The sequence below is a fragment of the Trichoderma gamsii genome (assembly GCF_001481775.2).
Source record: "Trichoderma gamsii strain T6085 chromosome Unknown Scaffold_39.2, whole genome shotgun sequence".
Taxonomy (NCBI): Eukaryota; Fungi; Ascomycota; class Sordariomycetes; order Hypocreales; family Hypocreaceae; genus Trichoderma; species Trichoderma gamsii.
In genome coordinates this window covers 55,049-78,138 of record NW_020171376.1, presented here as the reverse complement: position 1 = coordinate 78,138, position 23,090 = coordinate 55,049, and the positions used below count along the sequence as shown (strand labels likewise).

Below are 23,090 nucleotides of genomic sequence, written 5' to 3'. Positions count from 1 at the left end.
TCCCTGACTATTGGTGCTTGTAAACTAGGTGCATTGAAACAAGATAATTTCACCATTTAGTGCTGGTACCTTGCATCCGTAAATCCTCTTTTGGGGCCTCGAATACAGCATATCAAAAGCTTCATCATTGCAACAGCCACAGAGGATTGGCCATCCGAGGACGCCTATTGCTGTGCTCGACTCAAAAGACCACAAACCGGCTTTGATCATCTAAACACCTCAAGCTGGAAAACATTGAATAAGAAAAATCAAGAACAAACATCATTTGAAACTCTATTCCACTAAACATGGCCCTATGAGAAACGCACCGAAGCAGTTATTGAAATCAACCCGTATAGGTCATGCTTCATTCCTGACGCCGGAATACCCTTTGGATAAAAAGGCCCACAAACACCCCCAGGCAAGCAGTCAGAAGAAATACAGGCTAGAAAAATTCAACTCTTTTGCCTTGCCCGCAAAATTTTTTTGTCCAAGTCCCCAGTCTCATCACTCCACCCGGCTCATTCAAATCATACGTCGTTTCATGCAGTAAAACGTATCGTCAAAAGTCTTTGTCTCCACCACTCTCCTCGTCCACTTTTTCTCTCTTGCTCCACGGTGAACACCAGATCACAAGGTCCATTACAAAAGGGCCTTTGAACAGGGTCCTTTACACAATCATCTGTGCAATACCTGCGCCACCAAGGGTCTTGCTTCCGATGAATGCCTGGCCTTTGAGTCCAGCAAGGCCATAGCAGATGGCGGTGAGCAGCAAGAAAACGGCTGCTGCGATCAAACTCGAGCTCACAACGATGATGCTGAGGAATTGGACTAGGGCCATGACGCCGTAGGTACCTGCTCGAATATAGTTGGAGGAAACCTTGCGGATGAGTTCGTCGAATTTGGAGGATGTCGGGCAGATTCTAAGAAGAAGAGGCACTTCGATGAACAAGATGATGAGAGATGAGGCCCTTGTGGTCTAATTAGCAGGCAGTTTATCTCAGAAAGCGCAGGCTACTTACAGCGCAAGGGCGCAGAATATGATCAGGAGTGCATGCTTCGAAAACAGCGTAAAGATGTTGGCCAGCCCTGTTGCGAAACAGAGAATCATGGAAAGAATGCCGAACCTATGAGAGTTGGCATTATGTTAGAAAGCATATCTTTTCTTAAAGTAGAAGGCAAAGCTCTAGCTGCATATCGACGTCGCGCATCGAAACCGCGAGTCTGGTTCGGACACCAGCCTCACCCGCTATAATCGTATGCGAAGAGCCAAGAGCAAAGAGCGGTTGGCGCATCAGCGGCTTACCATTGTCCGTAAATACCTGTCGGGATGTAGTCAGCATCAACGCGATTCAACTCAGCACTATTCGCATAGGCCACGTACTGAAGTTCCGGGTCTGGAACTCTTCTTTGAGCGTCATTCTGGCGGTCTTTGGGTGAAGCTGTCCGGCAGCTATTCAGAACACTGTAGTACTCGTAGTCGCCGAATGCGCGCAGCGGCCTTGCAAAGCGAGAAGTCGATTGAGAGAGACGGCGAGTCAAATGTCAAAATCGCGTGCTATGCAGCCTGAGTCGAGAAATTCTCCGAGTCGGTTTGGCGGATTGCGGGTTTGTCGATGGCAAAGGAGGGAAGTGGAATGTCAGGAACGTTGTCCAAGAGACGAGGGTGACGAGCGCTGCTTCTGGCCAGGTAGATTTTAGTGCCCCTTGCGGTATAGCGGCCGCAAGGCACGAGTTTCCAGCGGGTACGAGAGGCGCCAGGTAGAGAATACGCGCTGCTTAGGGGCGAGACGCAGGGCTTAGCGGGGGAAACGAATCTGCTGCGCCCGCTGTTTTGTACCGACGACCTGGTGCAGGTACTCCGTGCCCCAAACAACAGCGGGTTGAGACGGCGACAGATGCTGTATTGTATTGTTTTATGTCGTAGAGCTAGAGATTTCAAACAAAGGAGATGAGATGCGGAACAGCGTTTCACTTGTTATTTATACATTACGGGTATATCCATGTAATGCTTCAATAAAATGCACCTTTTCCTTCACATTGTTTCTCTCACAAACCACCAGGCATCACATTTCACCTCTAGGCATCTCTATACAACTTATATCGGCCATCCTTTGTGACGTGGGCCTATACGTGGCAAAGAGGCTGCGGCGAAACAATCTGTCCAGTCCAATCGTTGTTTTTTTATGTGCACTTATGTCCAAATACTGTATACTAGTCGTTGTGGCGGAGTCAATTTCGCTGCTAATTCGCTCTCAGCAAGCAAACGTGCCTTTAAACTTTGACTCGGCCATGTGCCGTCTCCAGAACAGTCTTCGACCCAACACAATCCTCTCGCCACAATTTGTTCCCTTGTTTCTCCCTCTTTTTGCTTGATTACTAAGTTAGTCGAGAGCGCGGCCCGTTGATCCGGTGCCTGAGCGTTATTTCCCCAGCCTTATCTAGATGGATTGGATCGTCGATTAGCAGAATCATTAAAGACATTGCCATGAATCGGCATCTGGACTCCGCACCCTTGAGTAGGTAATCGCCAAGCCAAGCCGAAGCCCAGAACTTCGAATTCGCCTTCCGCCAAGGGACCAGCCCGAATACGATCATGACTCCTCCTTATCAGCACGTCTGTGGGGAATCGGCCTAGAGGCATCTGAGGCTATGTTATAACTGGGACTGAGACTGAGCTCCGTCCAGGCTCGATTCCCCACCAAACTCCTCAACGCCGGACCGGTGCCGAGGAACGGTTACATCATATCGCTCGTCTTATTTGCCATAGCACTTCTGCCATAACATACCAGAGAGCATTGATATCCAGTTATTCTCTTTAAGTTTAGCATTGTGCTTTTGATAACCAGGTACATATCAATTCTTTCTGTGGACCCTCAAAAAAAGGTTGTACTTAAGCTAATTGAAAATTCAGTCTAGTCCATCACTGGTAATAGCCTCATTGCCAACATGACTTTGACTGTTCTCTCAGATGAACAGGTCAAGGATATCCTAGAAAATCTGAGCCTGGACGAGCTGGAGGCTCTCCGAAAGACCCTGGCCGGTGCCCTCCATGCCTTCTCTACCAGTCTGGGAACCGATGGCCTAGGCGTCTTCCAGCAGCCGCATCGATTAACGACGCTGCATCCAGAGACTCAGGCCACGACCCTGTATATGCCATCATGCGGTCCATCTGGCATGGGCTGTAAAGGTAGGCCTGCACTTCATCCATAAGACTCTAAATATACTAACATTCAATAAGTGGTATCTCTCACTTCTGGCGAGGCAGCCAAAGACCCTACCGTCCAGCAAATCAGCCCAACAGGCGTCGTCAACCTCTTCTCGCCAGACGGAAGGCCAATTGGCCTCATCCACGCCAGCACGCTCACTGCGTTCCGCACAGCCCTCGCCTCACTATGCCTCGTCTACCGCCGCAACCACGTCAAGACCATTACCGTCTTTGGCAGCGGCATGCAGGCCTACTGGCACGTCCGCCTGGCTCTCATGATGCGCGGCAGCACCATCAAGCACGTCAATATCATCAACCACCGCTTCTCAGACAGCGCCGGCCGCATTCTTAAGAAGTTCGCCGTCATCCTGCCTGAGGTAAAGGCGCGGGAGGGCTGGGAGGCGGCCAAGTTTACGATTCTGACGCCTACGTTCCACGAGTTCAACCGCCTGCAGAAGGAGTATATCCGCAACGCCGACATTATTTACTGCTGCACGCCGTCTCGGGAAGATCTCTTTGATGCCTCGATTCTGACGAATCACGAGGGAAGAAAGAAGGGGAGGCTCATTGTTGCCGTGGGAAGTTATACGCCGGAGATGAGAGAGCTACCTGAGGGCCTCCTGCAGCTGGTCACAAAGCCCCGTGAAAAGGGCCATAGGCATTTCCACAAACACGCTGATGAAGGGGGCGTCATTGTGGTAGACACACTGGACGGAGTTCTGTCAGAAGCTGGCGAGATTATTGCCGCCAAGATCCCACCCACTCAATTGGTCGAGTAAGTATTTCTATATCATACACCCCTCATAACTGCATCCATATCGATATGGTAAGCTAACATTGCCCCCCAGACTCGGCGAACTTGTCATGCTTCACCGAATGGCCGTCGACGAGTCAGAGTCCGAAGCCTCCGACGTCATGTCACAAACGTCATCCTTCTCAGAACTTGACATCTCCGACAGGAGCCCTTCCATGAATACAGTCTACAGCGACATGCCATCAAGCCCTTCGAGTCCGACGTCTTCACGCAGCAAATCGCCCTTCCGGAGGCACTTTCGGAAATCTTCGAGCAACAACTTGTCTGAAAAGGACAAGGAGAAGCAAAAGGACGACGGCCTCTCGCGCTGGCTACGGGACGGCACTGTTGTCTATAAAAGTGTCGGGGTTGGATTGATGGACCTAGTGGCAGCAGAAGAATTAATTAAGCTTGCGAAGCAGAAGAATATTGGCACGCAGATTGAAGGCTTTTAAATATGAGGGTATGCAATCATACATATGGTCCGCAACAGATACAGCGCTGGATATTTTTTTAGAAGACGATGGCATGGATAGCATAATGGTTTGGTTCGCAAGTCGCATAAACACACGAAATCGGTTGTTCTTGCATGTCACAGGAAAGAGTTGATTAAATACTTTACCGGTGATTTAGAAGGGTGTTATAAAGGGAACAGATTGTCCCGTCAACGTCAGGTATCCGATAGTTTCTATATTAGATTGTTCTCCCTATATAGGTACGAGAACTAATAACAAAAAAAAAACAGAGCTCGTTTTCTATTCATACATATTCATTCCCATGCTCCGCTGGTCTATTTTACTCGGCAACCCAGACGGCACTCATACCCATACCAGTACCAATGCACATGGAAGTGTTACCAATCTTCTTACCCGTCCTCTTCAGTTCGTACAACAGCGTTGAAACCTGTCTCGCGCCAGTGACGCCCAGAGGGTGACCAAAGGCAATAGCACCGCCCTTGGGGTTGATCTTGTCATGGGAGATGCCCAGCTGGTCGGCGCACCACAGGCACTGACTAGCAAAGGCCTCGTTGATCTCATAGATGTCGACATCATCCCTGGAGATGCCGGCCTTCTCAAGAGCCTTGGGGATAGCCTTCCAGGGGCCCTGGCCCATGAGCAGGGGCTTGACGCCGACAACAGCTCCAGCGACGTACTTGCCGATAATCTCCTGGCCGAGCTTCTCGGCGGTTGAGCGGCGCATCATCAGCACGGCGGCAGCACCGTCGGAAATCTGGCTGGCGTTACCGGCGTGGATGCTGCCGTCCTTTGCAAAAGCAGGGCGGATCTTGCCGAGCGACTCGGCGGTGATGCCGTCGCGAACGCCGTCGTCGCGGTCGACAACAACCTCCTTCCACTCCTCAGTCTTGGGGTCCTGGACCTTGGCCTTGATGGGGGCGATTTCATCGTTGAAGAGGCCGGCCTTCTGGGCCTTGACGGCCTTTTGGTAAGAGTTGGCGGCGAACTCGTCTTGGACCTTTCGGCTGATGCTGAGATCTTTGGCCATATCCTCAGAGAGCTTGCCCATGGGGACCTTGCAATTAACGGCCTCCTCCCACTGCTGGAATTCATCAGAGAGCTCGGACACGGCGGCAGGGCTAAGATGACACGTCTCGTTAGCTTTTTTTTCCCCCTCCTCGCCAACATTTTCGAAAGAATTCCTAAAAACTCACCCGTAGTTCATGCTCATGCTCTCAGCACCGGCACCAATACCAATGTCAATCATACCAGCCTTGATCTGGTTGGCGACATCGATAACGGCCTGCAGACCGGACGAGCACTGTCGGTTAAGCGCTCGGACAGCGGTTTCCTCCGTGAAGCCGGCAACAAAGGCGGCAGCGCGGAACTCGGTGGCGCCGGCGCCGGGAGCAAGTACATTGCCGACGGCGATATCCTCAACGAGGGCAGGGTTGATCTTGGAGCGCTCGAGAACGGCTTTCAGGATGCCAGCGAGGAGGTCGCCTGCGGGCGTGTCCTTGAAGCCTCCCTTGCCGCCCTTGGTGAAGGCAGTACGGCATGCGGCAGTGACGACAATCTATTGCGATGTCCATGTGAGTATTTGGTTTTATGTATGTGGGATTTCGACTACGTGGATGATGGAGAGAGCGTACATCGTCGGGGTGCTTTTCCAGCAGCTTCTCGCGGCCACCAGCGGTGGGATTGCCGGAGATCTGGCCTCCGATCTGAGAAATCCGTGCAGCAGCTGAAACGAGGCTCGTGTTAGCTAACTGCTAAAACAAAAGATGGGCATAGTTGTACAACAACAATCACTTACCGCTCATGATGAAGATGTGTAGAAGCTAGATTACAAAAACCAAGGTGAGAATATGCGACACGAAAGGGATAGCCGGTGGATATGCAGAGACGGAGGTGGTAAAGGAAGAAAAAGGGTATAAAGGGGAAAATAATCAAAGACTCGAGAAAAGGAAAAACGGATGCCCGCGGCGTATATAATCAAAGCAGCAGCTGAGCTCCCGGCAGACCTCGGATGTTTTGTCAGAGTCCAGAAATGTCACAAAAACGACGTAGCCAGCGTCAGCCTCCATCTCGGCCGAGGCATCTCTGAGCGTGCGGCGAAACTAACGGCGTGGTCTACTACCCGCATTTTCCTTAGCGCGCTTTCACATGCCGACAGCACAGGCTTCCCCAGCTTTTTGGGGTTCTAAACTGATGCGCCTCTGGGCTCCGTCACGAGGCGCGGGATCAATAATCATAAGCAGCCCGGTCTTTTGCCTCGTTGGAACAGACAGCTGTTGGCCACGGATAGTTTGTAATAACGACACGAGTAATGGAAAGTCAGGTGCAGGACGCATTTACAGTCTGCTCCATATCTATGTCTAGCTGAATGCGGCAGTGCTCTCCGCATCGACTCGACTCTACGGGCACATGCTTGAGAAGCTGTTATTTGCAGGCTCCAGCTCTGGTTTTGCTTGTGAAAAAGGTAAAATGAGGATTAGTGGCCGCCAAAGTAATCATGCATCATCTAGCATAGCACTGGCCGATCTTAGTATGGCGTCTGGTTGGTGCTATTCTCAGATTCAGATCTAGATTGCCAAGTGCATATATAGATACTACACCACATACACATTCATGCACGTCTTCGTCAACACGTAACTGAAGTTAAACAGGGGTATTTCCAAATTCATATTCCACTCGCTATTAAATACAGATTGTACATTCTAACACCGTTCCAAACTCTCTCCCCAGCATTCGTTATTTATGCCTTGGTCTCATCGCTGCTCTTCTCCACCACCTTGTCCTCCGGTGAAAACTTCAAGCTGATGCTGTTCACGCAATGGCGCTCATCCGTGGGCGTCGGGAATCCCTCTCCCTTGAAAACGTGACCCAAGTGACCGCCGCAGTTGGAGCAGACAATCTCAGTCCTGACGGTGCCGAAGCTTCGGTCCTCGTGCCGGGTGACGGCGCCGGGGATGCTGTCGAAATACGCCGGCCAGCCGCAGCCAGAGCTGAACTTGTGCGTGGCCTTGTAGAGCGGCGCGTCGCATGCAGCGCAAGTGTAGGCGCCCTCCTTGGGGTAGTGCTTATCAAACTCTCCAGTGCCAGGGGCTTCAGTTCCCTTTTCTCTGAGAATCCTGAATTGCGCTGTGGTTATTGTTAGCAAATGAGTGCTTGACTAAAGAAATAGACAGAAAACATACTGGGATTCAGAATGGCGCGCCACTCATCGTCAGTTCGCTGGTCGGGATAAGACATGTTGGATGATGGTTTGGATGAAGAACCGAACAGGGCGCTCAAAAAGGGGATGCTTGACATGGACTGCAATCGAAGAGGCTGTAGTGCGCACTGTGGAATTCGATGCGGGGGCTTAACGCGAGTGAAGTTGGATAGAGTGAAGATGAATCGTGAGAATGTATGCACAAAGCGCATGAAGGCGGAAGTTGTTGGTGATGATTTAGACAGGAAAAGGCGACAGAGAGTCTTCTTATATGTATCGTTGGAAGGGAACTTTTGATGGCTGTGAGGTAGTATTTGGAAGACGTTGAGCAGCTGGGACGAGGGTTTTGACAAATCGCCGTATAGCCGCATGGAATCTGGTCAATTGCATCATCTACATATTTAGTCTAAAAGAGGGTCGTATAGGCCAAGCGCCGCTTCTACACACTGTATTCTGCCTTCTAGGGCTCTGCGAGGTGCTGGAACATCAGCGCTAGGCCGCAATAGCGCATTTGATGCCCCGTAACGTTGGAATCTCGAAAACAGTGCTAGAGCTTTGGACCCCTTTTGCTTAAGAGGTATTAGGAGGCACGAGCCTTATTCTCAGCTGCCTGACGACTGTTTCATGTACGTTCTAGGCCGAGGTGTTATACCATAAAGCGAACAAAGATTACAATGATGTTTTGGATGATATGTGCGCTATCCACATCGCTCCACCATGATCTCGTGCAGTCTCGCTCATACGCTATGAAAGGAATACTGATTCCTTTATTTGAATTATCATGCTAATGTCCATATCACGTCGATGACGCAGCAGCTGAGCACAAGACAACTCCCGTCCACAATAGCCTGTATTGCAGAATGAGTTGCGCCACAAAAGCCGCCAAACTGTGACAGCTCCAGGGTAGGCCGCACGACCCAGTGCCCCGGATTTCCGAAGTCTTCCCGGCCATGTCTGATACAGGAGGCGGCCTTCGTGGGGTGCGGTCAAGTTGCAACTAACTTTGGAAATATCCAAGTGGCCACGCACGACACGTTGCTCTAGGCTACCGTTTTCCTGCTCTTACCACCACATACCTCAAAACCCTTCGACGAATTGGATCTTTGTCTATAGAAATTTCATCTGCTTTTTTACGAAATAATCCGAACCGCCATGTCGAGACGAGCTCCCAATCCCGGCGCCGAGCGGGCGGCGCAGAACCAGGCGACCATCAAGAGTCTCCTGAAGCTCGAGCCCAACAAGGTCTGCGCTGACTGCAAGAAGAACAAGCGTATGTCAATCTGCCATGTTCAGTGTCGACTGTGCCGATCTATATCGTCAAATCGAAAAACTAACGCATGAATCCATGTCCAGATCCGCGATGGGCCAGCTGGAACCTGGGCATCTTCATCTGCATCCGATGCTCTGGCATCCACCGTGGCATGGGAACCCACATTAGCAGAGTCAAGTCTGTCGACCTGGATTCATGGACCGACGAACAGCTCCAGAGCGTCCTGAACTGGGGCAATGCGCGCGCAAACAAGTACTGGGAAGCAAAGCTGGCACCCGGCCACACGCCTTCCGAATCCAAGATCGAGAACTTTATCCGCACCAAATACGAGCTGAAGAGATGGGCGATGGATGGACCGATGCCAGACCCCTCAGAATTGGACGCTGCAGCAGATGATGACGTCCCGTTGAGTATCGTCAAAGAGAAGCAGGTTGTCGAAAGGAACGAGTCGATCAGGAAGGCCTCGATCGGACAGTCTCAAGCACCCCGAAGGTCTCCCCTGCCTGCGCCCGTGGGAGACCTCATCGGCGGCGATGATCCTGTACCAGTGCGGGCAACTAGCGGACCTCCCGTTGGCAGGGTCACTCCCAAGGCTGAACCCGCCCCTCCGAAGGCGACTGGCACCAAAGATTCTCTGCTTGGATTGGACTTTCTCGGCGAAGCCAACACGCCGCCCCGGCCTGCAAGCACCCCTGGAGTGAGCTCCGCTCAAGCCCAGTCAAGGCCAGATCTTAAGCAGTCTATTTTATCATTATATGCTTCCGTTCCCAAGCCACAGCCTCCGCAACAGCAGTACCAGCAGCAGGGATTTGGAGGCCCGGCCTCCCCAACCTTTAGCCACCACTCTCAGGGCTCAATGGGCGGCTCGATGGGCGGTTTCAACGATGCCTTTGGTAGCTTGAACATGGGCAACGTCGCCGCTCCCAAGCCGGCACCAGTCGACCCCTTTGCCAGCTTTGGCACTAGGGCAGCAGCATCCCAGTCCAACAACAGCAGTGCCTTTGGCGGTTTGAGCGGAGGCAACTTCTTCAACTCTAAGCCTGCACAGCCTGCACAGCCGTCTCACCAGTCAAAGCTGTCCAACTCCAGCTCTGGATTTGGAGGATTCGGAGACTTTTCATCGCCCATGGCTGCTGCTCCGGCCCCTGCTCCCAAGGCGTCTTCTGCCATGGACGACCTCTTTGATTTCTCTGCACCCGCCACTACTGTCCAGCCGACTTCTCCGCCAGCCGCGCAACCGAGTGCTCCGGTATCGAGCTCTGTTTTCAACCTCTCCTCTCCCCAGACCAAGCCCGCTGCTCCCGCCCCTGCGCCTGCACCGAGCTCGGCTGCAACCGCGCTGGGTGGAGCCAACCTATCGGGAGCTGACGTCTGGGGTGGCAACGAGTGGAGCAGCGGGCCATCCACGGCCGCGCCGATAGCTCAAAAGAGCCCTTCGCTGCCAAAGGCTTCAGCACCCAGCCTTGGATGGGAGGGAGGCGCCTTTTCCAACACGCCCATTGTCCCCGGATCCGGTGGAGGCTTTGCCCCGGCTCCCAAGGTCACGGCCGATGAGGAGTTTGGCGGCTGGGCGAGCAGCACCGGCGGAGCTAACTCTGGCGCGACACCCAACCAGGGAGGCTTTGGAGGAGGCAATGACGATTTGTTCAACAATGTCTGGCAGTAGGGTGTCTTTCTTTTCTGATTTTTCCTTTTCATGAAAAGCAGTTGGCAAGACAAGGGGAAAGGTTTATATCATCTGTTGCACAATTGGGTAGGCGGGCATGTTAATGGGCGTTTTGCATGTTAGGAGTCTTGTAGATTGCACGAAAAAAAGAGAAAGGAGGCATAGAGCTGCGTGGCCATGGCATACATGTCTGCCTGTGGTGTGATGAATCTTATGTGATTTAATGTCTTGGAAGTATTTATTGTATAATTGATAATGTTCCATTAAATTGTTTATTGCTATAACCATGTAAAAATTGATATGCTCATATAAATCAAATAAGAAACAACTCCGGGTAGCGCGCCAGGGGTATTTATTGTCTTTTGAAGCCGAACCGCATCTTCCCCTTATCCTAAAGGACAATTACCAAAGAAAAAGGTGACAAGAAAAAAAGAGAGAATAAAAGAGATTGCTGTACACGGCTTGCTCGCCTGTCTAGTATGTATACGCCCCATATCCCATCTTAGACCTTCGTTTCGCATCGCTTTCGCCCGCCTGCCCCAATGTCTCAAAAGATCAATTTAAGGCCATAGTAGAGCAGTAGAAACGCCCCGATGATAATTCCCGCGAGCTTTAATATAGCGACGTTGTTTCCGGAAGCGGCCATGCGTGTTAATCGGGACGCTGATCCTTTGAACTGGGAGGTCATGGAGGTGAATGTATCAGACTAAAATAAGGGGGGCCCCGTTAGCAACAACGAAAAACAACGTAGAGTTTTGTCGGTCTTCGTTCGACGAGGAATTTGGAGGGGAGTTGGCATACAGTGTTGTCGATGACATCTTGAGCACGAGCGTTATCATATATGTCGACGGTGACGCCGCGCAGGGCGGTTACTTTAGAGGAGAGCTCCTCCAGACGAGCGTTGTTCTGGCGCTCGCGCTCGTAGGCCTCGGACATGGTGGCGGTGGTTTGGGATAGGCGCTCTGTTGTATTGATTGGCTCCTCTCTATATCTTTGCGTGAGGCGCTCTGTATCGCCAGAAATGTGTCGTCGGTTTGGAGGTTGGAAAGCCCAGCTTTGCTCGTAGATTGATTATTCAAAGAGAGTGGTGTCGAAAGCCGAATGCGCTCGTGGGAAAGGATTCGTTGATGAGATCTAAAGACGCTATTGGCTGCTTGTGGCGGTAGCGCGCAATACAAAGTTAAAGTGAAATAAAAGGACGAGTAAAAATGCTCGGTACTGTGTGAAGAAGAGGAAACCAGTCACGATGGTTGATTCCAAGTGGATGACGATGGCAATGGACCGGGAGGCTTCAGGTGTCGGAATGAATAATGGTCCGGGGGAAGACGAGTCGGATGGACGATGCTCTTAGTCAAGTTTTGGCCATTGGTGCAGCGCAGTGGCGGGAAAACAAGCCCACCCTTCTGCGCTTTCAGCGTTTCAGCGCTCTTCCACAGGCGCTTCTTAGTGACATGCAACGAACGAGTTTCCGCACCGCCACGCAAAACCACGCGGCTGTGGGGCCGGAAATCCGGGCTTGGAGATGCTGCTGCCAATTGATGCTTCCAAAGCGCTGATCGGGCTGCGTGGTCGAGTGAAATACACGGAAGCAGTCCAAGTTAGCTTTTGAGTTGATTCGTAATGCGACGCGTTTAACGTATAACTAGATCGGGTTGCCCGCGTATTGCTGAGGTTGCTTTGAGTCAATCCAGCTTGTTCTTCATTTCTATATCTTTCTTCATCTCGCCCCGTCGCCGTGCTTGGAACTTGGGAGATGAAGATGCTCGCTTTGTGGCTGAGCGACCTCTGAGCGATCTCTGATCTAAGGGAAGAAAAGGACCAGACCAGCTAAAAAAAAAGGGCACCAGCTGGCCTAAAGTTTCTCTTTTCGCCTCAGCCCAACTCCGACCAAACTCCAGCACTGTCACGATACCTGCACCCGCTGTCAAACTGCTAAAATTCCAGGGCGCTGCCCACTGTCAACCCGCCCGTAAACACCGCACGTCACCATCAACAAGGGTACGACAGGCAACATCCCGGCTCGCAAAAGGTACTCCATACACGCTGCATTCGCTGGATCCTGCCCGCACGCGCCGGTACCCAGTACCGCGGACGTTGGCCTCCCCTCTACCACCCCGCCGCGGTCGCCGAGTCCCCAGCTTATTGTTGACTGGATCCGTTATTTTTCTTCAGTTTGCCTGTATGGACGTGCTGACGCAACCCACCCTCTCTCTAGGCAGTTTCTTGTGCAGCATCCAGTCCTCGCTCTATATACTTTTGTTTTATTTTTATATCCTCGTCAGCCTCTGCTTCTTCAGCCTCCGGATCGCCCTTTGCCAGCATCGCTTGGGAGACCGCCTTGCGCAGGCCACGCCAGACACGATGGGCATCAACAACCCTCTCCCCGCCTCCATGGCGTGTAAGTGGCCCGATTTATGTTAATTCGCGCGCGGCCAGCAACCTTGCGGCGCCGTGAATACAGAAGCTGTTTGTGTGCGTTGTGAAGCTTGAAACTGACGTTTACTATCAAACAGCCGAATGCAAAAAGTGCGGCAAGATCCTCACGTCATTCATCAATCCGCGACAGGCCTTTGGCCCGGACAAGATCATCCCGCCCTCGGTGCTCTCCAACGCAAAGGGCCTCGCCATCATCACCGTCTTCAAGGCCGGATTCCTCGGATCTGGTCGATTCGGCAGCGGCCTCGTCGTCGCTCGACTGCCCGACGGCACCTGGAGCGCCCCGAGCGCTATTGGGACGCTGGGAGGAGGTTTCGGCGGCCAGATTGGCTTCGAGCTGACCGACTTTGTCTTCATCCTCAACGACACCTCGGCCGTCAAGACGTTTGCGCAGGCCGGGTCCATCACCCTGGGAGGCAACGTGTCATTGGCGGCGGGCCCTGTTGGGCGCAATGCCGAGGCCGCCGGCGCAGCGTCGCTCAAGAGCGTGGCCGGCATCTTCAGCTACTCCAAGACAAAGGGCCTGTTCGCTGGCGTATCGCTCGAGGGTTCCGCCATCATCGAGCGCCGCGATGCCAACGAGAAGCTCTACGGCACGCGGTACACGGCGCAGCAGCTGCTTACGGGGTCGGTGCCGCCGCCGCCGCAGGCCGCGCCCCTCATGACCATTCTCAACTCTAGGGTCTTTGCCGGCATGAGACAGGGCCAGTCCGACGACACCATGTACAACGACGTGCCCGTGTACGACGACAACCACGACGACGTCGTCTGGGAGGGCCGCCAGGGCGCTGCGTACGGCGAGGGCCAGCGGTCCAACCGCTCGCGCTCAAACACCTGGCAGGACGATGTGTACGACAGGGACAGCTTCAATGCGCCGTCGCGCTCAAACACCGTGGGCGGTGGCACGAGAGGCTTCGGCGACGACTACAGGTGGCATGATGCGCCGGCGGCAGAGAAGAAGGCTCCCCCTGGACGTCCTACTGCTCCCAAGCCTTCGTTTGGAAACCGACAGGCTGCGCTACAGTCCAACGAGGCTGTGGCCTTGTTCAACTTTGATGCAGACCAGCCTGGCGACTTGGCCTTCAAGAAGGGCGACATCATTACGATACTCAAGAAGACGGAGAGCGATAACGACTGGTGGTGAGTATTGTATTTGCTTTGCCTGGCGGAAGCATTGTACGAGGCTAACAATCTACACCTCTAGGACCGGTCAAATTGGAGCACGGCACGGCATTTTCCCGAGTAACTACGTTAAGATGAGGGAGTAAAGAGATGGAAATCGAGATACCTGTGATACCTATGATACCACAAAGACTGCTGCTTTTTCATTTTTCTTTGCCATCATAACTTTTTCCACATTTTCTTTTCTTTTTCTTTTTTTTCTCTTCTTGGAAAAAGGGGTTCCAATTGGAAGGATACCAACTTGTTTTAACACGGCTTTTTACTCGAAACGGTTTGAATTGAATCATGTTCCTCTTTTTCTCTCTTCTCTTATACACGCCTTTTTGCGGTGCTCTTCTGGGTATATGAAGTTTTCACGTTTGATGGATAGCCAAGTTGTTTTTTTGGAATTGTTGGTTTAGCAGTGAGAGGTTTGCAGTGAGGTGATGAAGTTAGGCGCAGGGATGAGAGAAAGGTTTTGTGAGAAGCAATATTACCTCCTTTCCATTGAGATTTGTTTGATTTGCCTTTGCGAGAGCTTTTTATTGCTTGGCTATCCTATGTTTGTTACATGTGTCTTTCATGTTTCGCTCATGTTTGGCGTTTATGCTTCCAAAGAGATATCCTCACTCTGCCACTCCTTCGTACAACCAACTCCATAGGCATCTAGTCCATTCGCATTATACGATAGCAATGAATGTAGGCCATTCAATCATTCACACCATATTTCACATCCGCCTCGTTGTTTCTCATAGTACAGTAAGCGAACAACACAAGATGTAGCCCTCCACAGTAGGCCTCCGAAAGGGAAGCCAGTTGAAAACCTCAGCCCAGCGCTCAGTCCCATCGCCAGCAGGCGACGCTACCCAAAGCGCCAACGGTGCTTCTTCAATGCCCTCCATCAGGCCACGATATTCTTCCTTTGGGCACTGGAAAAACCATCGTCTCCGGATGTCGTTGCAAGTGGCGTATTCGGCGACGATAATGTCAGGCTGGTTATCCCTCGGACTGCCGACGTATCTGGTGATGACGGCGCCGGACAGGTCGCTGGGTTGGATGTCGTTGGGGACATGCTCCCAGCTGTATGGGGAGTCGGCCTCGCCGCAGTGCAATGTGTTTTGGATAGACATTTCTGGGAGATGTCTTACTGGTGTATGGTTCTTGACTTTACGGTAGAAAACGGAAGGCTTGTAGGAATGAAGATAAAGTATAGGTAGATGAAAGAAGGTGGAAAAAATTGATGACTCTGAGAGAAAAAGGTGGCTTTTATATAGCTGAAGAATCTCTGCGAGCTTACGACGACAAAGTATGAAAGTTCCACAAGAAAGCGTATCTCAGAGTACCTATATACATCGCTAGTCATAAAATCCTTTTCGAGCATTGCTACCTACCTAGGTAAAGTTTGTTAAACCAACGTGCTCCATTAAAAAGGGGAGAGGAAGCGGCATATGTAGTATATTAAGATGCTTGCGTATCTACCAACAATAGTATCAATGCCGTATCTGACTCCATCTCGACACACGTATTTTCCTACTCGATATATTGTCCAAAAGCGTTTTCGAGATGACCAAGATATCATGGATAGATCAAACACCGTATAAAGACAGTCTTGAGGCGAGTCGGTTAAAGAGGCTTTCGAGACCACTACTAGCACCAACGGCCTTTAGGACACAGGCTCTATACAAACTTTCACTCCTGGTTTTACTTCAATCAATCTGACTTAGCTCGTTCAACCAGAACTCTGTTCGAACAGCTTGAATCTGCTCCAAGTAGAATCCAGCGTAAGAAGCAGCATCGCAGCCCCGGCTGAGGTCTTCATTATATTGGTCAAATAATTGCGAAGTGGCTTTGTTCGCTCTCTCTAGTAGGGTAGGGTCAGTAATCAACATGGTGGATAGTTTAGTCTCTTCAAAAGAGGAGTGGCAAGTTGGAGTGTCGCTAACTTGTGAGGCTTTTGATTGGGGCGGAGTGTGATGCAAATTAAACTCAGAGTCAACAACATTTAAACCTGCCACTTTACTTTTTCCCTTTCTGTGTACATCCGCATTCTTGTCAATGGCTTCTTTCTCCTGCGAATTGCCATGCCGTTGGTTTTGCTTAGTCTTCAGCTTTGATTTCGCAACCTTATAATCTTTGCCTTTTAGAAATGGCAAACTGCGCGTTCGTGGCAGATATTTGCGAAAATCTTGCCCCAGCTGTAATTGAAAATTGTCATCAGTCGTGTCTGTAGCTTGTGAGGAGCTTTCTACAGAAGTGAGACTCTCTTGGCTGCTTGGAGGGCCAACTTGGTGGTCTAGCGATGTATCGTAGCTTGTAACTGAGGCTTCTGAAAGCTGTGAATGATTTGATTGTGAGTTGGGTTCGGATGCAGACGGATAGCTTGATAAAGGTGAGATATCCGCATAGTCGGTAAAGAACATTGGCTGACTGTTTGGCATTGGTAAATTAGGGGCCTTGTATTGGTCATCGACAGGTACAGCATGTCGCAAAGGTGAACTAATTCGTGGCTGATACAGTATTTTTGATTGATTGATAATAACATTTTGTAGATCTGCATGTGGATTAAATACCGTTGCTGGATCACTCTGTCGGCGCGACTGTTGTGGTACGCTGTATGGTAGAGGCTGATGAAAGCACTGCTCCGTCATGCCCGATGGAAGAAGTTGGGTTAAAGGGACGTCGGAATTCAACATGGATGTGAATGAAAATTGGGATTGAGAGAGTTGTTGCGCTCCATTACCAGAAGGAGTGAACGAACTTAAGCGAGGTCCGAAGTGATATGGCGAGATAGGCCCAGGGTCGGATTGAGCCGTAGTATCATTGGTATCAATAGCATGCAATGCGGGAAGGATGCCATTTTGAGCACGGTATCCAATACGTTTGAGTATGGCCATTGCGTGGTTGAAATCTTGCTTCCTTTCGAATGAAAACACTACATTCTGTCGAGTTCGATGGATTTTTATGCTTATACTGAGGGACGGCTCGTAACTTTCCAAGATTTCTCTTTCATTGTTTGATGTGTCGCTGAGGTCTGCAAGTTGTATAGAAAACTAATGCCATTAGATGACCACCAACCATAGAAAAAGAAGAAAGGAAAAACACATCCGGAAATACGAACTATTCGCTGAATTCCTAGATGAGATTGAAGCAACAGATTGCTGTGATTTCCGGTGGTAGATCGCTGAGCTTCTAGGGTAGCCGTCAAGGAACTGTCCAAGTTGGCGGCGTCATACGAGCTGTGGGTGGACCCGCCATGGATCTCCAAGCGCTTGAGAGGACATCCAGAGAGTGGGAGTGCCGTCATGGCTGAAAGTACAGGATTTCGTCTTGATTTGGTGTGGTAGCGAGTGAATATCCCTTGGAAGATATGCGGCCAAACGACTGTAGATGACTCGAACTGAACAAGATTGAAAAGAGGACCAAGACTATAATCTGAAGTTGTGTTGTTTTGTCCCTTCGCAGACTAAGAAAGAGCTGCTGCGGGCTGGTTCGATCTGAGATGCGCCAGGGAAGCTACCATGGCAAGTCTCCGATTGGCCATGGTGGGGAGCCATCTCACGTGCAGATAAGATTGCCTGTGCGCCAGCCGATTTTCGTCGCGCCGCGCCAACCACGATAGCTGCAGCCTTGCCAGAGACCGCACGCGAGGCGACTTTGGTGCTGACGATTGCTCCGTCGTTAAGAGTCGCAGGAGAGAGTTTGGACGGATCCATCGCGAAAAACGATCGTGTCGCACTTAGCCGAACCATATACGACACTCACTTGTCCCAATTCAACCGACACCGAAGACGCGCAAGGCATAAATAGCTGGAGCGCCGTTTGCCAGTAGCGACTACTGCGCTGGACAACGTCCAATTCGATAGCAATCGTCATTAAATCGATAAAGTGCAATCGGAATTCGGCTGGTATTCGCCAAAATGACTTCATCCCCTCAGGAAGTGCCGCTGCACTCCATCGAGAGGACACCCGAATATGAAGACTTTATGACCAAGCTCAAGGATTACCACACCCTACGAGGCACGACGCTAGACCCGGAACCCAAGGTTGGAATGATCCATTTGGATCTGTTCAAGGTCTTCAATCATATAGTCGCGAATGGTGGATACGATAAAGTATCGGAAGAGAAGCTGGCATGGCGGCGAATGGCAGCAGAGCTTGGCCTACATTCCAATAACGAGGCGTCAACGGCTTTTGCTCTCAAGGAGAAGTTCTACAAGAACCTGGCCGCATACGAGATCAAAACAGTCCACGGAAAGGAACCGCCGCCAAAGGATATCTTGGAGGATGTCACTGCTAAGGGTGCGAGCCTCCTAACACGGACGAGAGAAAACTTTCGCGGCAAGAGAGAGAGCAACGTCGGGGCCACAGACAGCCCTGCTTCTGGTGATGATGGCACCCCGACGCGTGAACGACCGGCACCAGACCCTGTCTCAAGCGCTCGAGCTTCTCGTGGTCTTCGCGAGGCGCCTCCGCAGAGAGTCATCTTCCAGCCCGATACAGGCCCAGCTCGAGCCACAAGACAGGCGTCAAACCAGCAGGGCAATAATTCAGCCTCACCAGCCATTAACCACGGCCAGCAAGCCGCCGCTCACCATTCAGCCGTCCATCCGATGCCGCCAATGGCAATTCACAACAACTCAAGAGGCCCCTCAATCTTACATCATCCTCCCAACTCTGAAAACACATCACATCTAGTCACTTCTTATCAACCGAAGCCAATGAAACCACTCCAACTACGCCCTGTGGCAACTCCAAGTAATGCGCCGGGCGAATTCTTTAAAGCAAGGCTACCGCACCGCTTTCCTGTGGATTCTGCCAACAGACAGCCTATGCAGCCTGGCAGTAAGTTTAAAAGAGATTCTGAGAGATATTCGTGCTAACGCTATTCGTTGGTAGCTGGCTTTGATGGCCCTAATATCTACACTCGTTGCCTGAATGCTCTTCGTTCCGGTGTTACCGCAGAGCAAGCTTTTGCGCTCAACCACTTGGTGAAGATATCATTTGAACGAGGTGATAAGTACAAGTTTGACTCTTTCCCGGGACTGGCTGAGGGGCTTGTGGAGAAGGCACTGCAGATAGGCAGCCTCTTCTACCACGTCAACTGGACTGTGTCTTGGGACTCTTTTACCGATTCAAATGATGTTGGCTGCTTGGATGGCAACTACGGCACACCAGATATCCTGGAGAGAATCGAAAACTTGATCGAAAGGGAGATACCAGACGTTATCCAGACCGAAAAGTTCGCTGATGAGATGGTTTTGACAACAGAGGCGATACTTACCATCAGAAACATGGTGACGCTGCCTGAAAATGCGCACAACATGTCGGATTTTCACCCGGTGAAAGACTTGATATGTATTCTTTTGCAGCTGCCGGCGAGAGATTCCCTTACGGAAGTCAAGCAACTTGCTCTTGATATTGCGGAACAGCTGACACCTTTCATGACTCTGGAATCTGATGACCCCTTATACAAGAGCCTTTTGTCTCAGTTAGCATCCGAAGATCGAGGAACCATCCTGACAGCACTTCGTGCACTTGGTAGGATTTCAGTGAACCTAGAGGCTACAAACAAGCTGGGTGAAGTTCCAGGCCCGGTGCTTCAGCGAATCGTGAACTGGCTTCTGCTGAACGATGATGAGCTCATTGATGCTTGTCTCGATTTTCTCTATCAATATACTGCAGTTGTGCCGAACCTCGACAACCTGGTGCGATCTATCGTGCCTGACAACTTGGTGCAGCAACTTGTTCGCTTGTTGGCTCACGGGGCTCGCAAATATACCAGGGACTACACAATCGAGCAGGAGCAGAGGATGCCAGCGAAAGACGACATTGCTCCCATGCCCGACGACCTTTTGCAAGAAATGCTCAGATTAGAAGAGCCTGATCGAGTCCACCAGTGGGTCAAGTGCTTCTTTGAGGAGGACAACCGGTCCTTTATCACCCAACTCGCCGCTTGGCAGGCTTACCAGTCGGCATTCGCCACCCCCTTGAAGACAATCAACCAGCCAATGATTACACCCGCCGATTTCATCAGGAACAGCACGTCTGTCTACAAGGACTCCAACGCCCAAGTGCTTCGAGAGCCTGGTGACCCGCAGCAGAAGTTTATCATCCACGGTATTCGCGCCCGACCAAGGCCCCTTGCATTTGACGGTTCCGAATATGGCCGCTGTTTGTGGGCTACCAACATTGATAAAAAGAACGAGAAATGCGGCCACTTCTATTTGAAGCAGGAGGAGATGTGGAACCACATCCTCAACACCCACCTGAACGAACAGAGGGGCGCCAACGGCCAGTACACTAATGCCGAGAAGGAATTCCAGTGCACATGGGGCGAGTGTACCAAGTATGACAAGCCGACCAAGATGAACCTGCAGAGCTTTGCGCGGCACATCACTACCCACATCTCCACGATGATCCCTGGCCCGAATGCCGTGCATAGGCACCAGCGGAGCCAGTGGATCGTCCCGGCCAAGACTATGAGCATCGTGCTGGAAGAGACGCCGACGTTCCGAGATGAGCGGACACCCGACGCCCCTCCCCAGGCTGGCGGTATCCCGCTAAGCGCCGTGCTGGTGCTCCGTAACATTGCCCGCAATGTAGTCAAGACTGAGGCCGAGGAAGAGCTCCTCAAGGAACAGTCTAGGAGTCCTGAGAAGGGAGGATGGAATGAGAAGCTCTTCCGGCCGCATTTATCACAGCTGTATGGCATTTTGGCAGAAAATCTTGCCATGGTACGTAATACCTTGTTGATTAGTCTCCTCCTTACTTGTTTGTTTACTGTTTACTAACACAGCTTGTTTTACAGAGCCCATATATTGCGTCCCTGCTGGAGCTAATCATCCCGGTGCCTGAACGTGATTAGAAGACCGCAAAACCGCGATAATCAAAGCTCGCAGCATTATTATGCACTGGGTATCTTTTACCACAGCTTTAGACGAGAAGCAGTCACGTTCTTCATAGACGTACACAGTAGAGAATGAGCTCTCCTGCTCTGCACTTTTTTTCTTTTTCTTTTACAAGAGATTGGGGGTAATGTGACATGTAACAGTAACAATGATACGAGGTTTAGCCACGCGTGGTTCTAATACCCCGGCGTTTATGGGTAATGATGGATGGATGGATGGATGGAGGAGGTGGGATAGTGAAGAGGACTAGGTAGTCATTTTAGGGAGCCGAGTTATGCTTGCCTTTTGGTTTGCTCTCCGTTTAGGGACTGATTTATAGCGAGCTATTGCAAGAAATCCTCTTTTTAATAGGCAAGTTCTTTGAAATGGTCACACACCCCCTTCCATGCTTCTTTCTTACTGGACGAAGCTGTAACAAAAAAGAAAGCAGAAGGAATACCCATCACAGTGACAAACGAGACAGCCCCTGCTTCCATTTAGCGAAAAAAACTATGCTGCTCGTCAACGCACCTTCGGCACACAGCCATGAACAATAGCGTCCTGCAAGGTTTGCCGCTTTCCCCTGTTCCTGGTAAAGCCACACCGTACAGGATGCCACAAAGTGAGGCTAGTAGAGTAAGGGAGGGCCACCACCCTGCCTGATGCTGTACTGATAGCCCAACAATGCAGAAGCACAGAGAGTACATGATGCTACTGCAGACATCAGGCGCTAGGCGTCAATGCAATGCACCAGAACCTGACCAGCCAGAGTGAAATAATGCAGACCTTGAGCGTGAAATGCTTGGGCACTTGCATGTGATGAAGGTACTTTACAAGTCAACAAATAACCATCCATCTCTCCTCTTCAAGGGATACGGAGGTGCGCTCCGGAGGGGAGGGGCTGGATCTGCATAAAGGATTCTTGGAAGCTCTCAGACGCATCGTCGGGTCTCGCCTCTCATCGGGTCACGATAGATCAGAAACCTAAAATCTTGGGAAAAGGTGATACGACACAGCTGCATCTTAAAGCACTACCACTTCACAGCTCGAATTGGTGCGGGTTACTAAGTAAGGTAGTCATGCGATGCGATGTGTTGTGATGCGACGCGAATGCAATGCAGTAGAATGTAGATAGTTGATAGCGGCCGCCACAGTTGATGGGGCGCGGTCCGGTCTAGACAACGTGATAATGAGCTGACCAGAGAGCAAGTGGTGTTAAGGGGGCGAGCGCCGCGTTGCCATCGAGCATCAAGTGTATGTACCTTCACCCTCTGTAGAGCCTGCGAATGGTCTGCTAGAAGCTAATCTTGTTCGTATTGTTGGACTGAGCTGCTCCGAGGCGTGGGGTAGGATTAGAGCGGCCGGGATGCACCACCACATCTTGCCCGATGTGGGGGAGGGCGGTTTCCGCCCAAGAAGCCCCCGTCCCTCGAAAACTGAAAACTGACGATACCTAAAGAACAAGCGTGAGTCGTGGGAGCCGCAATCGCACTCGGAGCATGTCTCCTGTGTGGTGTGTGTTTGCGTGTGGATAATCATCCAGAGACGTTAATTCAATAGATCGCGCCTCGACTGCCGGCAATGCAGCTTTGACCACACCATCTTGTCGCTGGTGAGGAGAAGAGGGTCTAGGCAGCTACATAAAAATTTTCTGGCCACTTTTAGCATTGGAGCCCGCACCCAACTTTGCATTCTGCTAGGACCTAGGCCTAGTATTTTGTGTTGGTGGTCTGAGCCTCATCATTGTGCCAACTAAACCGCTGTTAGTAAATGGAAAATCTTTCCGGAAGACTACTCCATAACTACTCCATAGTAGAGGAGCGTCGTTTCCGAAGCCCCGAAATGAAAGCTTCATCTTAGCAAGGTCAGGAGGACACAAGGGCACCCAAAACGAAGCTGACGAGTATCTTTGGAGGTGGTGGCTCAGGGGCTGACGGTACATACCAACCGTCAGCCGGCAACCGCACGGCTTAGTCGCCAACCATCAATTGGGAAACGTGGGGAGCCGGCAACGGTGT

General features: G+C 51.2%; 8 protein-coding genes across 8 annotated transcripts; 4 read left to right on the top strand and 4 right to left on the bottom strand.

The window, feature by feature from the left end:
• Nucleotides 1–649: 649 nt before the first annotated feature.
• Nucleotides 650–1,400, bottom strand: TGAM01_v208782 (golgi apparatus membrane protein TVP18; the record flags this gene model as incomplete). Its single annotated transcript, XM_018800813.1, has 4 exons — nucleotides 650–950; nucleotides 1,002–1,106; nucleotides 1,286–1,301; nucleotides 1,364–1,400. The coding sequence occupies 4 exons, from the start codon at nucleotides 1,398–1,400 to the stop codon at nucleotides 650–652; spliced, it is 459 nt and encodes a 152-aa protein (XP_018666278.1).
• A 1,528-nt stretch (nucleotides 1,401–2,928) lies between these two features.
• On the top strand, nucleotides 2,929–4,435 carry TGAM01_v208781 (hypothetical protein; the record flags this gene model as incomplete). The annotated part of the gene is made up of 3 exons (XM_018800814.1): nucleotides 2,929–3,169; nucleotides 3,221–3,962; nucleotides 4,036–4,435. 3 exons carry the CDS (start codon nucleotides 2,929–2,931, stop codon nucleotides 4,433–4,435), a joined length of 1,383 nt encoding a protein of 460 aa, XP_018666279.1.
• Nucleotides 4,436–4,775: 340 nt separating this feature from the next.
• Nucleotides 4,776–6,159, bottom strand: TGAM01_v208780 (acetyl-CoA acyltransferase; the record flags this gene model as incomplete). Its single annotated transcript, XM_018800815.2, has 3 exons — nucleotides 4,776–5,574; nucleotides 5,650–6,011; nucleotides 6,088–6,159. Coding segments are annotated over 3 exons (1,233 nt in total), but the record flags the coding sequence as incomplete, so codon positions are not given.
• A 1,034-nt stretch (nucleotides 6,160–7,193) lies between these two features.
• TGAM01_v208779 (hypothetical protein) lies at nucleotides 7,194–8,023 on the bottom strand (the record flags this gene model as incomplete). The annotated part of the gene is made up of 2 exons (XM_018800816.1): nucleotides 7,194–7,579; nucleotides 7,636–8,023. The coding sequence occupies 2 exons, from the start codon at nucleotides 8,021–8,023 to the stop codon at nucleotides 7,194–7,196; spliced, it is 774 nt and encodes a 257-aa protein (XP_018666281.1).
• Nucleotides 8,024–8,804: 781 nt separating this feature from the next.
• Nucleotides 8,805–10,588, top strand: TGAM01_v208778 (hypothetical protein; the record flags this gene model as incomplete). Its single annotated transcript, XM_024550407.1, has 3 exons — nucleotides 8,805–8,922; nucleotides 9,006–9,469; nucleotides 9,695–10,588. 3 exons carry the CDS (start codon nucleotides 8,805–8,807, stop codon nucleotides 10,586–10,588), a joined length of 1,476 nt encoding a protein of 491 aa, XP_024404835.1.
• Nucleotides 10,589–12,769: 2,181 nt separating this feature from the next.
• TGAM01_v208777 (hypothetical protein) lies at nucleotides 12,770–14,292 on the top strand (the record flags this gene model as incomplete). The annotated part of the gene is made up of 3 exons (XM_018800818.2): nucleotides 12,770–12,986; nucleotides 13,102–14,164; nucleotides 14,229–14,292. The coding sequence occupies 3 exons, from the start codon at nucleotides 12,770–12,772 to the stop codon at nucleotides 14,290–14,292; spliced, it is 1,344 nt and encodes a 447-aa protein (XP_018666283.2).
• Nucleotides 14,293–14,934: 642 nt separating this feature from the next.
• On the bottom strand, nucleotides 14,935–15,315 carry TGAM01_v208776 (hypothetical protein; the record flags this gene model as incomplete). The annotated part of the gene is made up of 1 exon (XM_018800819.1): nucleotides 14,935–15,315. The coding sequence occupies one exon, from the start codon at nucleotides 15,313–15,315 to the stop codon at nucleotides 14,935–14,937; it is 381 nt and encodes a 126-aa protein (XP_018666284.1).
• Nucleotides 15,316–18,102: 2,787 nt separating this feature from the next.
• On the top strand, nucleotides 18,103–21,050 carry TGAM01_v208775 (hypothetical protein; the record flags this gene model as incomplete). Its single annotated transcript, XM_018800820.1, has 3 exons — nucleotides 18,103–19,027; nucleotides 19,082–20,919; nucleotides 20,994–21,050. The coding sequence occupies 3 exons, from the start codon at nucleotides 18,103–18,105 to the stop codon at nucleotides 21,048–21,050; spliced, it is 2,820 nt and encodes a 939-aa protein (XP_018666285.1).
• Nucleotides 21,051–23,090: the final 2,040 nt, after the last annotated feature.